Here is a 16,346-nt window from a genome sequence, read left to right on the forward strand (position 1 = left end):
TCACAACGTAGCTATTTTTACTGCCTGAGACAGAGGCTCCTGAGAGCCATCCTCAGCACCTGGAGCTATGTGTGAACCAGTAGAATCATGGCTGCAGGAGGGGGAGAGGAAGAGCAGGAGAGAATGAGAGGGGGAGGGGTGGAGAAGCAGATGGTTGCTTCTCCTGTGTGCCCTGACTGGGAATCGAACTGGAACATCCACACAACGGGCTGATGCTCTACCATTGAGCCAACCAGCCAGGGCCAGATGTGAAGTACTTAAACCACAAGTAATTAGGTATTTTAATGATATGCTTTTAATCATTACTACAAACCCAATTAAATAGCATTTTGATGTCTTTGTGGAAATGATAGTCAAAAATCCGTATTTTAAAATGTGTATTTATATATCTTATTCGGTTACTTAATGGTTGTTAGCAGTTTTATTCTACAACACAAACTTGCTTTTAATAAATTTCAGTGGACAGGTTTCCTTTTGAAATCTTATCATTAGAATTGGTTGTGTAATTTAATATACAAAAGGATATACATATAAAAACATTTTATATTTTTTTCTTAAAGAACAATGTGACTTTATATACCTGTGCTTTTTACCTTTGGGACTGATACAGATACACTGAATCCAAAACCTGAAAATAAGTCATCTTTGTTGCTAAATTAGACAAGTGTTAGAAGGAAAAATTCACTATTACTATTAAAAAGCAGAAAGCTTGGTATATACAAGTTAGAAATTGCTGCTACTCACATAACTGCTTAGATTTTATTGGGAGGTTAACAGAAAACACTTCAGTGAATGATTAACACAATGTAATATTTTCAACAAGAATTTTTAAACCACTTTAAAGATGTACATGCCTCTTAGCTAATGTTATAATTGTATTATATTACTTAGGTTCAAGTTCTTCCTTCAAAGAATCATCAGAATAACATGGATTGAAGAGACTTTCGAACATTTGCCATCTCCTGTTGCTGCTGTTCATGAAAGGAAATATTAAATAAACATCTGTTTAATTTTTAGATAAGTGTTAAACATATTTCAACAAATAAAATATTTGAATGCTTACATTAATTCTTTTTCAGTTTTTAATATCACAACTTACAGTGTCCATCATAATTTGTTTTTGTAACATAGCCATTTCTTTTTTAAGTTCATTCTGTGCACCAGTAAGTAGAATATCATTATTCTTCTCCAAGTCCTGCATACTCTAAAACATAAAAGGCTAGTTCAGTTACAAACCATGACTTTTCATCTTAGGTTCTAAACTGATACAGTTAACTTTCAAAAGTTGGAATTAAAAAAAATTCAAATAGTGTACATTTATTCCAAATAAAAATAGTGTAATAGATCAAAATCAAAATACCCACTAAAGGATTAAAAAATGTCAAATATGAATCATATTATTAGAGGAGGTATAACAGTAGTGTACTTTGCTCAAAATGATGGGTTAATGAACTGTTAAGGTTTCAATACTGAACATACAGGAGTGAAAAAAGTAGGTTTACAGTTGTTCATATGGAAAATAATACAAGAATAAACTTTCCCATACTCAGAACTGTAAATCTATTTTGTGTACTCGTGTAAAAGAAGACTAGATGTCCCAAATTAATAAATACCATAATTATGAAAATTTCTAATAAGCTTTCTAAATATCAGATTGTAATCTATTTATTATGACTAATAGTCAAGGTAATGAGAATTCATTAGCGGGAATAAAATGACTTGTAGTATACCTCTTCAATTTATGAAAAACAAATATAAATATTTACTATTCATCCAATAAATAATGATCCTAATGCCTACTATGTAAAAAGTACTACTTTGAGTGCTATGGAGAAATTTAAAAATAAATGATCATTCCCTTATTCCAATGACAAGAAACAACAAAAATAACACAAAATTTTATAATAGGCATGAAAATAACTGCTGTGGCTATGTAGTAGAAAATGGGGATCAATTCCAAATGAGTTGGTAAAAGAATACTATCTCAATAGATAAACAAAAAGGAATTAAAAGTATACAGAAGTCAAATATAATACCAAAGTTCCTAAGTTACATTTAGTGAGAACATTTAGAAGAAATCTTGTAGTACTTGATCAAACTTTCCATCAATCAGCAAATGGTTTTTAGGGAGCATTCGAGCAACCTGATTGGAAATACTTTTAAAAATGACTGTGTTTGCCTGACCAGGCGGTGGCGCAGTAGATAGAGCATCGGACCCAGGTTCGAGACCCCGAGGTCACCAGCTTGAGTGCGGGCTCATCTGGTTTGAGGAAAAGCCCACCAGCTTGAACCCAAGGTCGCTGGCTCCAGCAAGGGTTTACTCGGTCTGCTGAAGGCCCACAGTCAAGGCACATATGAGAAAGCAATCAATGAACAATTAAAGTGTTGCAATGCACAATGAAAAACTAATGATTGATGCTTCTATCTCTCCGTTCCTGTCTGTCCATCCCTGTCTATCCCTCTCTCTGACTCACTCTCTGTCTCTGTAAAAAATAAATAGTAAAAAAAAATGACTGTGTTCAAATATATTACAGTTTTTTTAAATTTTTTAAAAATTTTTTCTGAAGTGAGAAACAGGGAGGCAGAGACAGACTCTCGCATGCGCCTGACTGGGATCCACCTGGCATTCCCACCAGGGGGAAATGCTCTGCCTATCTGGGCCATTGCTCTGTTGCAACTGGAGCCATTCTAGCACCTGAGGCGGAGGCCATGGAGTCATCCTCAGCGCCCCGAGCCAACTTTGCTCTAATGGAGCCTTGGCTGCGGGAGAGGAAGAGAGAGAAAAAGAAAGGAGAGGGAGAGGAATGGAGAAGCAGATGGGCACTTCTGTGTGCCCTGGCTGGAAATTGAACCTGGGACTTCCACATGCTGGACACTCTACTGCTGAGCCGAGGCCAAAATATTTCTTAAAATTATTTTACTAGTTTACTCAAAATCCCCATTCTTTTAGAAGAGTGACACCACCTACCCAAAGAGTTTATTTAGGAGTCCAATGAACTCCTATGAAAAGTTACTAACATACACACACACACACACACACGCACATAAACAAGAGGTCAATTGCACAGACCAAAATTTCTTAATTTGCGTATGTGTCAATAGATAATTCTCAAACCACAAATTTTTAATCCTCAACTGGCTTTTTCATTCTATTATATAGTCTGGGCCATCTCTTACAATTATTATAAGTTAGCATATAAAGCCACTGTTAGTCATTGTAATAATTCTAAAAGCAAATATGTCATAAAGCACATATATAACACATTTGAAAAAATGTTCAATTTCAATTGGTACTTTCTATTTAACAAACACTGGGGATAAAAAGACAAGTAAAAGTCTACCTAGAAATGATTTATGAGCTTTCTATTTTCAGTTGAACAGAAAACTATCACTAAGTGCTAATATTAAGTATGAATCTTATGTATAATATGTACATTTTCAGGTAAAATTTCCAATTTACCATTTCCTATTTTGAATAATTCCCACAAAAATATTAGAATCCTAAAGTGGAATACATTTAGTACTTTAAAACAATGAATCCAAAATGGAACATAGTTAATGGTATTTTAAATGCATAAGCAAATGTTTTTCCCTTAAGCTTAGAAAAAATTATCTTCTACCAACATGAACTGTTTTATAAGAATATGTTGTTACCAAGTAAAACAGACCTTTGTGAACTGCTCATGTAATTGTTTGATTGTTTTCAGTCTCTGGTTCTGAACAAGTCTAGATTGTTGAAAAACCTTTTGTTGCTGTTGAAACAAATTCTACAAATGTAAAAGAAAAAATGTGATAATTTGAGGAAAGTTTTAACAAAAAAAAAGCTTAAATAGAATAGTTTTGATACCTTTAAAATTTTGTTTTAAGTACTATAACAAAATTTAGATATCCATGTTTACCACGAATATAGAGCAATATAATACTACTACCAGTCACCGACTAGGAAATCTTAATACTCAGAATGTGTTAATTCTTGGTGCTTTAAATATTAACACATATGATCCTTCAGATAATCTTGGTCTTTGAGTTCCTTGGCCTACTTTCCACCAATGATTTTTGTCCTCTACCCTACTTTAGCCATTCCCTTACATACTCATACTCTAAAATTTGTCATTACCAATAACTATAACCTCTATATAGTATGAATAATATAGCATGCTACTCTGAACTCTTTTAAATAAACATTATATATGAACTCATTTAATCCTCTAAGCAACTCTATGAGATAGATACTCTTATTATCCCCCTTTCAAAAGTGAGGAATCTGAAGCATAAAAAAAAATTTTTCCCAATTCAGATAAATTTGGTTAAATAGAATGTCATTCCAAACAGTATTTTTCCAGAATCCAGACTCTATCCATTACTCATACTGCTTCTCCATATATCCCACTATTCAACCACTTCCTCATTACTATTTTCTCTTTAGTACCATAGTTCAATAATCTCTATCCATACCTAAAATCTATTCATCCTACTCTTCACTGTCCCCTATCCCTATTTCCATCTCCTCACATTCCTCTTTCCCAGTATAAATTCTATAATCAATCATAATTACTCCTTTGCATATATACCTTGCTCCCTTCTTACTCTGTCACACTTGTTTGGCTAAACCCCAACCCTGGAAACCACAACTCGAGCTACTCTGCCTACATTCTGCAGATGATCATAATTGGAGAAAAACCGCACAATTATGGTAACAGGTCTGTTACTTTAAATTATGATCATTAGCCTAAATTGGGTCCTTAATACTGCTTTGCAATTATATTTCCTAAGTCTGTTCACTGGTCCACTCTCAGGAAAGTATTTTGTACCTTCTCATTTGACCTCAAAAGGCAACATATTTTCCACTCTCTGGTGGCTTTTATTCTTTCAATAAAGAAATATAAGCAGTCCAAAGAGAACTTTCAGTATCCCAACACTGTATCACCCACCTAAATCTCTCTGTGGTCATATACTCCACTTTCTCTTGTTTTTAAGGATGAATTATCATTGGTTCCTGCTAAGGCCAACTTCTTCACATGCCCCATCCATCCTCAAGAATTCAACTGTCTCCCCTCTTTCTGTTATTTTTAATTTTTCCCTGAAGATTATTCCTATCGGTACATACACATGCCGTTCTCCATTCTTAAAAAAACTTCCTTTTCTACTCAAGCTACCACCCAATTTCTTTCCCATTCTTATACTCATTTCAATTGGGTTTTTGCATTCACTAATCCACCAAAATCAGTCTATTCAAGACTGATCAACCCAATTTTTAAAAAATATTGATTTTAGAAAGAGGAGAAAGATGGAAGTGGAGCGAGAAGTATCAACTCATAAGTGCTTCACTTTAGTTGTTCATTGCTTTTCATATATACTTGCAAGCCCAGGGTTTCGAACTAGCGACCTCAGCACTGAAGCTTTATACATGGCACCACCACAGACCAGGCATTTCAGAACCATTCTAATCAACTCCAATGACCTTCACATTGCCAAATCTATTGTACATTATCTGGCCTTTAAGCGTCATATGAAAAAGTTAATCCTCCTTAAAAGGCTTTCATCATTTTACTTAGAGTGATTTTCTAATATTAAGCCACTCATACTGTTGTTTTTTTAAGTGAGAGGAGGGGTGATAGACTCCCACATGCACTCTGACTGGGATCTACCTGGCAACCCCTATCAGGCTGACGCTAGGACCAACTGAGCTATCCTTAGCATCTGGGGCCAACGCTCAAACCAGTTGAGCCACTAGCTATGAGAGGGGAAGAGGGCGAGAAGGGAAGGAAAGAAAAGTAGATGGTCGCTCCTCATGTGTGCCCTAACTGGGGATCAACCCAGGATATCTGCATGCCAGGCCAATGCTCTACCTACTGAGTCAACCAACTAGGGCCTCTGTCTCTTTTACTGGTTTTTCCTCATCTTCTTCAACTCTAAACATCGAAGTCTAAGGGCCCAGTTCTTAGACTTCTTACATTTACAATCACTCCCTTGGTGATCTAATCCAACCTCATGGCTTTAACACTGGCCCTCTTTATGTTGAAAATTCCCAACTTTGTATTTTCAACCTGTGTATCTTTCCTGAACTTCAGACACATACCAGGGGCTAACTCCCCCTTGGTATGTTTCATATGCACCTTTTTTGTGTATGACAGAGATAGAGAAATAGAGCAACAGGTAGGGACAGACAGGAAGGGAGAGAGATGAGAAGCATCAATTCTTCGTTGCGGCACCTTAGTTGTTCATTGATTGCTTTCCCATATGTGCCTTGACCAGGGTGCTACAGCAAACCAAGTAACCCCTTGCTCAAGTCAATGCCCTTGGGTTCAAGCTGGTGAGCCTTGCTCAAACCAGATGAGCCCGCACTCAAGCTGGCGACCTCCGAGCCTTGAACCTGAGTCCTCTGCTTCCCAGTCTGACCTCTATCCACTGCACCACCACCTGGTCAGGCTCATATGCATCTTTTTTTTTGCATTTTTCCGAAGCTAGAAACGGGGAGGCAGTCAGACTCCCGCATGTGCCCGACCAGGATCCACCCGGCATGCCCACCAGGGGGCGATGCTCTGCCCCTCCAGGGCGTCGCTCTGTTGCAACCAGAGCCATTCTAGCACCTGAGGCAGAGGCCACAGAGCCATCCTCAGCGCCCGGGCCATCTTTGCTCCAATGGAGCCTTGGCTGCAGGAGGGGAAGAGAGAGACAGAGAGGAAGGAGAGGGGGAGGGGTGGAGATACAGATGGGCACCTCTCCTGTGTGCCCTGGCCGGGAATTGAACCTGGGACTCCTGCACGCCAGGCCGACGCTCTACCACTGAGCCAACTGGCCAGGGTCTCATATGCATCTTAAACCTTACATTTCCTGAGCTGAGCTGATCAACCAATCCTTAAAAATTATTTAATATAAATAGAACCTTAGCTCTCATAAGAAATGTGTAATAATTTTATAAACAATGAAAGGATGAATAATGTAGTTATCTTATATAGGTGGAAGTGACTTCCATCTCCCATAGAAATAGGTAACATAAGAGTAAAACATGTTTTGCTTGACCAGTGATGGCACAGTGGATACAATATTGACCTAGGACGCTGAGGTCCCAGGTTTGACTACAAGGTCAATGGCTTGAGCATGGGCTCACCAGCTTAAGTGTGGGATCATAAACATAATCTTATGGTTACTGGCTTGAAGCCCAAGGACATTAGATTGAGCAAGGGGTCTCTGGCTCGGCTGGAGCCCCTGGGTCAAGGCACGTATAAGAAGTAATCAGTGAACAACTAAAGTGCTGCAACTATGAGTTAATACTTCTCATCTGTCTCCCTTCCTATAGCTCTTTCTAAAAAAAATTTTAAAAAGAGTAAACCATGTTTTGACCATATTGACTGGTTCAATAATGGGCAAACAATATAAATTGATTAATGGTATTCCTCCAGAGGACTTTTCTGCCAGAGTTACTGAGAAAGACTATCTTAGTTCACTGGGATTACTAAACTTGTAGTTGAGTCTGAGATTACAAGAAGCTATCATGCTTACCACACTGAAAGAGCCTACTAAGAACTGCAAACAGAGCCAAGAGGATTCTATATGAGCAATCCTTCCCCACCCCCATCCATCTATGCCTGAAGCTAAACCACCCTGGATTTCTTTTATATCAGGGGTTGGAGACCTTTTTGGCTGAGAGAGCCATAAATGCCACATATTTTAAAATGTAATTCTGTGAGAGCCATACAACAACCCATGTATGTTACACATTATCCAATAAAAATTTGGTGTTGTCCTGGAGGACAGCTGTGATTGGCTCCAGCCACCCGCAACCATGAACATGAGTGGTAGGAAATGAATGGGTTGTAATACATGAGACTGTTTTATATTTTTAACGTTATTATTATTTTTTATTAAAGATTTGTCTGCGAGCCAGATGCAACCATCAAAAGAGCCACATCTGGCTCGCGAGCCATAGGTTCCCGACCCGTTTTATATAAACCAATAATCCTTTTATTGACAAATTTCTATCTCTTGGAACTGAAAGAATCCCAAACAATATAGGAAGCAAACACCATAAACTTTTTATGAGTATGGTATGTGCCTTTACTTGTCTATTTTACCATTAAGCAGAACCAAACATATAGGCAGCAATGAGTAATGGAACCTGGCTAAGTTCTATGGGTTTCCTAAAAGGCCAGGCTCTCCATTCCTACTTGACACTTGGATAAATAGATTAATTAATTATAAAGCTAATCATGATACTAACAGCTAGTTTTTCTTCTCGTTCGTCAGCTTTCTGCACATCTATCTCCCATTGCTGAAACAAAGTCAAAAAGTGCTGAGAATATTCCTGATTAAGCTTCTGCCTGTAAAACATGACAACAAATACTGTCATACTTCATAACAATATGAAAAAAATTCAAAACAAAATTGACTTTACATAATTTATACTATAAGTAAAAAAATAAAAGCACTTGAAAATTTCAGATACGAAACCAACAAGGAAAATTGATTCCAGAAGTATTTATTCTATCCAGCTAACAGAAAAGCCCTCTCGCATGAAAACTAAGAAAATTTTATTGTTAACATAAAATTTCTAGAAACTGCATTTTACTGCCAAGCAGTTTATTTTTCATTTTCTCCTACTGAATATGGGTTCTGATATGTAGATTCAATGAAATTATTATATTTACCATGTAAGACTGTCAAGTAGACATATTTCAATTAATTTTTTCCCATTTTGGTATAATGATTTTATACAAAAGAATAGTTCCTTCAGCTTAAATACATATACAAATTATTTACAGTATAAGATTGCTCTTTTATACTGCTAAGCAGTTAACTATCACAAGTTTAATGGTTTTATGACATTTACTTTTTATTCAACCAGTATATTTCTATAACAAATACAAATTACCTTTAGAACAAAAACCTCTCAATTTTTATTTAAAAGGGGGTAAAGATCACTTTTATTTTCTTTCTAGGAAATATATTTCAACTCTGTACAGGAGTGAGATTAGAAAACAATTAAGCGAAATATATTTTTTACTGGAAACCCGAAACAAATATAATAGTATTTTTCATAACTTGCATTAATAAATACTATGAAATGATAAAAATGTTGTGGCTGTGAAAGAACCAACAACCATACCTTTGATCTTTTTGGGTTTTCCAAATATGTTCAATTTTCTCATTACTGGTTTTGAGAGAAGCCTTGGTATACATTGCTAGTCTCTTTTTCTTTGCAAGAATGGCACTGCTAATGCCAGCTATATTGAAAATAGATATTCATTGAAATGTAATATTGAAGAAAATTACATATTTTCCCCACATATTGAAATAAATACAGGTAAAGCTGGTTCAACAATTTCAGAAGAACATTTAAAGTTAAATTTTAAAACACGCATATCAAAAAGCAAGATTTGCTTTTTGCTTGCTTTTTTCCTGAGAAAAAACTTTTAGTTACTAGTATCCTAATTCTAATTTTCCTAGCTAGAGATTGAAGTTTATAGATGATTAAAAAGAATAAAAAGAAAAAATGGTCTCAAGTACAGACTTTAATTTCCTCATGAGAAAACACAAAAGCTATAGCCAGACCAGGCAGTGGCACAGTGGATAGAGCGTGGGACTGAGATGCGGAAGACCCAGGTTCAAGACCCCAAGGTCGCCAGCTTGAGCGGGGACTCATCTGGTTTGAGCAAAAGCTCACCAACTTGGACCTAAGGTCGCTGGCTTGAGCAAGGGGTTACTTGGTCTGCTGAAGGCCCGTGGTCAAGGCACATATGAGAAAGCAATCAATGAACAACTAAGGTGTCTCAACGAAAAATAATTGATGCTTCTCATCTCTCTCCGTTTCTGTCTGTCTGTCCTTATCTGTCCCTCTCTCTGGCTCTCTCTCTGTCTCTGTAAAAAGGAAAAAAAAAAAGAAAACACAAAGGCTATAATTTCTAAATTCATAAATATTCTACAACTGAAGCAATACATTTAGATGAATTACTGTTAGAATTCATTATATGAAACATAGAAAACTATTTTTAAAACTCAAAAAATGATGAAAATAGTTGAATCAGAGAATAAGAAAATTATTTTTAAAAATGTGGTGCAGTGGATAGAGCATCAGACTGGGATGTGGAAGACCCAGGTTCGAGACCCTGACGTTGCAGCTTGAGCTCGAGCTCATCTGGTTTGAGCAAGGCTCACCAGTTTGAGCCCAAGGTCGCTGGCTCGAGCAAGGGGTTACTCGGTCTGCTGAAGGCCCGCGGTCAAGGCACATATGAGAAAGCAATCAATGAACAACTAAGATGTCGCAACGCACAATGAAAAACTAATGATTGCCCTGGCTGGTTGGCTCAGCGGTAGAGCGTCGGCCTAGCGTGCGGAGGACCCGGGTTCGATTACCGGCCAGGGCACACAGGAGAAGCGCCCATTTGCTTCTCCACCCCTCCACCGTGCTTTCCTCTCTGTCTCTCTCTTCCCCTCCCGCAGCCAAGGCTCCATTGGAGCAAAGATGGCCCGGGCACTGGGCATGGCTCTGTGGCCTCTGCCCCAGGCGCTAGAGTGGCTCTGGTCGCAACATGGCGACGCCCAGGATGGGCAGAGCGTCGCCCCTGGTGGGCGTGCCGGGTGGATCCCGGTCCGGCGCATGCGGTAGTCTGTCTGACTGTCTCTCCCTGTTTCCAGCTTCAGAAAAATGAAAAAAAAAAAAAAAAAAGAAAAACTAATGATCGATGCTTCTCATTTCTCCGTTCCTGTCTGTCCCCATCTATCCCTCTCTCTGACTCTCTCTCTCTCTATAAAAAGAAAAATAATAAATAAATAAAAAATAAAGGAACTACTCAAAAACGATTTAAAAAAAATGTAGTCAGTGATACTCTAAGCATATAATTTACTAAGTTAGACAAAGATCAAGCAATGAAAAATCATAATTTAAGTAAGTATCTACATAAATTCATTTAAGACACCTTTGACTACTTCCATGGAGCTTTTTATAGCACATTTTAATCCAAAGTACTTAAAAATTTTAAATACTTAAATAATGCTTTGCTAAACATTTATATGAATCTACTACCAATAGTTACTTTTTCAGTAACCAAGAAGCTAGTTATTATATAAATGTTCTGTATTTCCAATATCCATCAGTAACAATATATAAAATTGCAAAACAAGCATTTTGCCACCACAAAATAGAGCAAAACTTTCAAAAAAGACTTGATTGTATGAATAAGCAATATAGCAAAGCCAAATATTGATTCTTTTTTGAGTACTATATCCCCTAACATAGTTAATTGACATTTGACAAACCATTTAAAGTTTATGAACTTTTAAATATCTCTTACTAGCTAGTAAGGCTGTTTTTTAACTACATAGTTTTAAAATGTAAAAATAACAAGAGTTATTTTAAAGGCTTCAATTTACATGGCCCCTGCTAAAGAACATTACAAAGGAATGTCATAGAAAATAACCAAACGAGAAAATGGAAAACTGACATATACAGATGTGTATGTGTGTATCACTTAGCCTGTGGAAGAGAGTGCAAAAGTTCATTCAAAGAGAGGCAGAGAGTTTTCCCATCCAGTTTGTCTTGAAATTCCACAGTCCTTTAAATTCACACATGTGTAAAATAAATACACTATTCTAGTACTCGTCCTTGTTAGTACCATTTGCACTCTTTACATCAACAACTGGAAAAAGTTAAGGGAATCTATGAAGCTGAATCATGTAGTATACTTACAGAAAATCAAATCTATGAGATCAAGGCATTAAATGAGTCTTGATTTTTTAGAAGTTGTTTTTTTTTTAATGTAAGTACCTCTTAAAACTTACCTCCAAATTTTTCCAGCATATTCTGTACTTCATCCCTGTGAAGAAATTACATTTTAAAACTTTTAATTAAGGATCCATAAAATACCATGTTTGTTTTAGAAGAAATATCATACATGTAGTATTTTACATATAAACTCATTGGACAGTCAAAGTAGAATTTATTCTTAAAGTACTTTATCTAACAGGCAAAAATTACTTTGAACACATTACCCCATGTTTTCAACTATTTCTGCATAAGTCCTTTTTTTCCCAGGTTTATCAATTGCTGGAGTCTTCGCTGCATTGACAATAAAAAAAAAATACAAACATTTTTGAAATAGAGTATCTGGCAATTTTTAATGAAGTAATATATCTTAATTTTAAGGTCTTTTAGTACCAACATAATTAAAGGACATACAAAATGCAATACGTCTCTGCAGGTCAGGGAGAATTAAGACAAGATCCGGGACCGTTTTAAAGGAACAATTTTGCAAGTTTTCTTGTGTTAATGTCATAGTAAGCCAAGTACTATGCAAAGGCAAGAGATGTTACTCTAACTCCAAATGAGAAACATGAGGGGCATTAAAATGCCTGACAACATTTCACTACTGTTTAAAATGCAGTGAGTTCGACACGAATGAACTACAGGGCACGGCCACTGCACAGAGTCAGAAATACTGTACCGTCGGCGACATCCTCCTCCGAACCACTCAGACACTTTCTATCTTCTTGATCAAAGTCAAGGGCTCTTACAACCTGATTCTCCGCCGTCTTCCCCGACTTCCCGGGATGGCTTCTTCGAGAGGGCATCCTGTTCAGGTGTTTTCTGACTTTTAACATACACATCTCTCAAAACCAGTTCCTGCGTTTCAATCTCAACGTGAAATCACGCTGACAGGACTGGCCAGGGGCATGCTGTCCGGCCCGTCGCGCTCCGCCCGCCACTCTCCCCGCCCCGACGCCGCCGAGGGCCTCGCCCTCGCCCCCTCGCCGCCCGGGGGCCTCGCCCTCGCCCCCTCGCCGCCCGGGGGCCTCGCCCTCGCCCCCTCGCCGGCCCGGGCCCTCGCCCTCACCCTCTCGCCGGCCTCACCCCCTCGCCGCCTGGGGGCCTCGCCCTCACCCTCTCGCCCTCACCCCCCCGCCCTCACCCCCTCGCCGCCCCGGGGCCTCGCCCTCGCCCCCTCGCCCTCGCCCCCTCGCCCCCGCCCCCTCGCCCCCGCCCCCTCGCCCCCGCCCCCTCGCCCCCGCCCCCTCGCCCCCGCCCCCTCGCCCTCGCCCCCTCGCCCCCTCGCCGCCCGGGGGCCTCGCCCTCGCCCCCTCGCCGGCCCGGGCCCTCGCCCTCACCCTCTCGCCGGCCTCACCCCCTCGCCGCCTGGGGGCCTCGCCCTCACCCTCTCGCCCTCACCCCCTCGCCCTCACCCCCTCGCCGCCTGGGGGCCTCGCCCTCACCCCCTCGCCGCCTGGGGGCCTCGCCCTCACCCCCTCGCCCTCACCCCCTCGCCCTCACCCCCTCGCCGCCTGGGGGCCTCGCCCTCACCCCCTCGCCCTCACCCCCTCGCCCTCACCCCCTCGCCGCCCTGGGCCCTCGCCCGCCCTCACCCCCTCGCCGCCCCGGGGCCCCCTCGCATGTTCAAGGCCCTGACCTTATTTTTCTGTCACAGGCCTCAGATGGAACCAATGAGAAAGGTTTACCTTACAGACCAAAAGTAACCTCTGCCTCAGACTCTCGCCTTGGACAAACTCCTACCTTCCAAACACCTGAAAAAAATCCAATGGCCGAGGACCACAATTACAGGTCTCCAATGGGTGTCCCCGGCACCTCGAGCCTCCCCAACCCTAGCTCCTCACGCGAGGTATCAGCTTCGCCTCCGCGACGCTCCTCTGAGGTAACTCGGAATTCGAGCAGGAAAAAGCCAGCCTCGCCTCTCCCAGGAGTATTTCTGATTGGCTGGTCGCAGCGCGCATGCGTGTAGTGAACCGCGGGGCTCCGCCCCTACGTGTGACCTATGGCGAGACTGCCAATCCTGAACACCTTGCGGGGCCGCAACTTGTAGCTGATATGATTGAAGCCTGTTGCTTTCCAGTTCCTTTTTTAAAATTTAAATGTTAAAATTTTGTAATATTTGGCCCTGGTGGGTTGGCTCAGCGATAGAGCGTCGGCCTGGCGTGAGGGGAACCCGGGTTCGATTCCCGGCCAGGGCACATAGGAGAAGCGCCCATTTGCCTCTCCACTCCCCCCCCCTCCTTCCTCTCTGTCTCTCTCTTCCCCTCCCGCAGCCAAGGCTCCATTGGAGCAAAGATGGCCCGGGCGCTGGGGATGGCTCCTTGGCCTCTGCCCCAGGCGCTAGAGTGGCTCTGGTTGCGGCAGAGCGAGGCCCCAGAGGGGCAGAGCGTCGCCCCTGGTGGGCGTGTCAGGTGGATCCCGGTCAGGCGCATGCGGGAGTCTGTCTGTCTCTCCCCGTTTCCAGCTTCAGAAAAATACAAAAAAAAAAATAAAAAAATTTTTTTTGTAATATTTGAAAGTTGCAAAAGCATTTGTAAATAATGAAACATGATGAATACACTACCTAATTTGTGAAGTAAACTTTTACCAGAACGTGTTGAATCTCCTCAGGAAATCTTTTATCTCCCAGTCCCTCATTTTCCATTTAGTGATATTTTTAAAAATTATCCACGATTTTGTGTAAATATTTGCCCCCCTCTCATTTTCTAAGTCTTGTTAGCACATATATGTGTCCTTATACAACCCTGCTTAGTTTTGTTTGTTTGGGTGGTACAGAAGATTGTACCATATTCTATGTAGTATTCTGCCCTTTACTTTTTTCATAACATTGTTACTGAAAATCTGCATTACATGTAGCTACAGTTCTTCCATTTTCACTGCTGTATAATACTCCATTGTGACTCTATTCCAAAATTTACTCGTTGATTTTCTTGTCTGTGGACAGGTAGATTATTTTTAAATTGCAGCCTGTATAAACAATACTACTAGAAATGTTCTAATCTCATGCATATATGTTAAAGTTTTTTTACAGAGTGTCTAGCTGTGAAGTTGCCAGGGCATAGGTTAGATAATATTCAGTAATGCCAAATTGGTTTCCAATTTATACTCCCACCAACATAGAGAATCCCTATTTATTGTTCAATACACTCATCATCACTTGGTATAATAAGATTTCTTAATTTTGCCATTTTAGTAGTTGTAAAAAAATCTTTGCCTGACCAGGCGGTGCGCAGTGGATAGAGCGTCGGACTGGGATGCGGAAGGACAGAGGTTCGAGACTCCGGAGTTGCCAGCTTGAGCGCGGGCTCATCTGGCTTGAGCAAAAAGGTCACCAGCTTGGACCCAAGGTCACTGGCTCGAGCAAGGGGTTACTCAGTCTGCTGAAGGCCCGCGGTCATAGCACATATGAGAAAGCAATCAATGAACAACTAAGGTGTCGCAACGAAAAACTGATTGATACTTCTCATCTCTCTCCATTCCTGTCTGTCCCTATCTATCCCTCTATCTGACTCTCTCTCTGTCCCTGTAAAAAATTAAAAATAAAAAAAATTAAAAAAATTAAAATTAAAAAAAAAATCTTTGATGTCTTCTTTTATATTTCTCTAATCACTCATACATTTAAGATCTTGTTATGCTTATTACTGTTGTGGACCGTAAATGGCAAAAAGCCATAGTAGATTCAAGGCTTAGCAAAAGGCTAAGTTCTCCCTCCACCAGCTCCATATTGGCTATGATGCTGAGTATTTGCACCCACTTCACTTGCTTGCTTAGGTTGCTGGAAGCAATTTACATGCCCTTCCTCTTACTCTTTGTTCAGATGTTGGTTGATTTCACTTATGGAGGGGGGATTCCTGTTTATGCCTTGGGAGAGTTCCTGTTTTAGCCTTGGATGTGTAACTTTGTATCAAGGACTTCCTTGATTTGCATATGGCTATATAATAAAGCAAACTGGGGCAATGGGGCACTCGGATATTGCCATCAGCATTTGAAGAGTCCCCCCAGTCCCATTTTTTCTTAATAAGTATGTTTCCTTAATTCTGCACCGTTATTGCACTGGTCCGCGGCATATTACCATTTGCATCTCCTTTTCACTAAAATATCTATTTTGGTATTTTGCTCATTTTTCAATTGGGTGTCCCTTATTGATTTGTAGATCTTTATACACACTGGATATTAACCTTTATGACTTCTGTATCTTTTCAAAGATTCGTATCTTTACCCTAAAGTCGTAAATATGTAAAGATTTAAGGTTTTATTTTTAAGTCGTTGTTTATCTAGAATTGATTTTTGTGCATGGTGTGAGGAAGGATTCAATTATTTGTATTTTTCATGTGGAAACCAATTTATTGAAGAGTGCATGCTTTCCCTACAACATGTCATATGTCGTTTCTTTTTTTTTTAAGATTTTATTTATTCATTTTAGAGAGGGGCGAGAGAAAGGGGGGGAAGAGCAGGAAGCATCAACTCCCATATGTGCCTTGACCAGGCAAGCCCAGGGTTTCGAACCAGCAACCTCACTGTTCCAATGTCAATGCTTTATCCACTGCAACACCACAGGTCAGGCCATGTCAAGCTTCTATATGTT

At 40.1% G+C, this 16,346-nt stretch overlaps 2 protein-coding genes across 14 annotated transcripts in view; one reads left to right on the plus strand and one right to left on the minus strand.

Annotated features, from left to right (window-relative positions):
• CHPT1 (choline phosphotransferase 1) overlaps positions 1-1,068 on the plus strand; it is a 37,041-nt gene extending 35,973 nt beyond the window's left edge. For all 6 annotated transcript variants that reach the window (XR_010729485.1, XR_010729483.1, XM_066262830.1 and 3 more), the window contains one exon: positions 892-1,068. Coding sequence is in view for 3 of the 6 variants with exons in the window: in XM_066262830.1 (XP_066118927.1) it covers positions 892-936 (45 nt within the window). In the remaining 3 variants the exon portion in view is untranslated. The remainder of the gene's footprint in view (positions 1-891) is intronic.
• Positions 918-13,643, minus strand: SYCP3 (synaptonemal complex protein 3). 8 transcript variants are annotated; one of them, XM_066262874.1, is made up of 9 exons: positions 13,606-13,643; positions 13,450-13,515; positions 12,441-12,587; positions 11,989-12,055; positions 11,779-11,813; positions 9,107-9,224; positions 8,222-8,321; positions 3,669-3,767; positions 1,062-1,204 (listed from the first exon to the last, which is right to left on the minus strand). In XM_066262874.1, the coding sequence occupies exons 3-9, from the start codon at positions 12,565-12,567 to the stop codon at positions 1,076-1,078; spliced, it is 675 nt and encodes a 224-aa protein (XP_066118971.1). In that variant the 5' UTR covers positions 12,568-12,587; positions 13,450-13,515; positions 13,606-13,643; the 3' UTR covers positions 1,062-1,075. The 8 variants fall into 8 exon arrangements, with proteins under 8 accessions (XP_066118999.1, XP_066118971.1, XP_066118942.1 ...); XM_066262902.1 differs by lacking the exons at positions 13,450-13,515; positions 13,606-13,643 and adding an exon at positions 918-971 and having other exon boundaries at positions 1,100-1,204; positions 12,441-12,665; XM_066262845.1 differs by having other exon boundaries at positions 12,441-12,568; positions 13,505-13,624.
• Between the last annotated feature and the right edge of the window lie 2,703 nt (positions 13,644-16,346).

This window comes from Saccopteryx bilineata, chromosome 1, assembly GCF_036850765.1.
Source record: "Saccopteryx bilineata isolate mSacBil1 chromosome 1, mSacBil1_pri_phased_curated, whole genome shotgun sequence".
Taxonomy (NCBI): domain Eukaryota; kingdom Metazoa; phylum Chordata; class Mammalia; order Chiroptera; family Emballonuridae; genus Saccopteryx; species Saccopteryx bilineata.

Bases quoted from the DNA above. Each gene is read 5' to 3' on its own strand.
- SYCP3 (XM_066262902.1), bottom strand. From the start codon at position 12,603: ATGTGTATGTTAAAAGTCAGAAAACACCTGAACAGGATGCCCTCTCGA. The intron at 12,056-12,440 runs GTACAGTATTTC...TTGTCAATGCAG, and splicing joins GGAGGAGGATGTCGCCGACG to CGAAGACTCCAGCAATTGAT. The intron at 3,768-8,221 runs GTTAGTATCATG...TTACATTTGTAG, and splicing joins AACGAGAAGAAAAACTAGCT to AATTTGTTTCAACAGCAACA.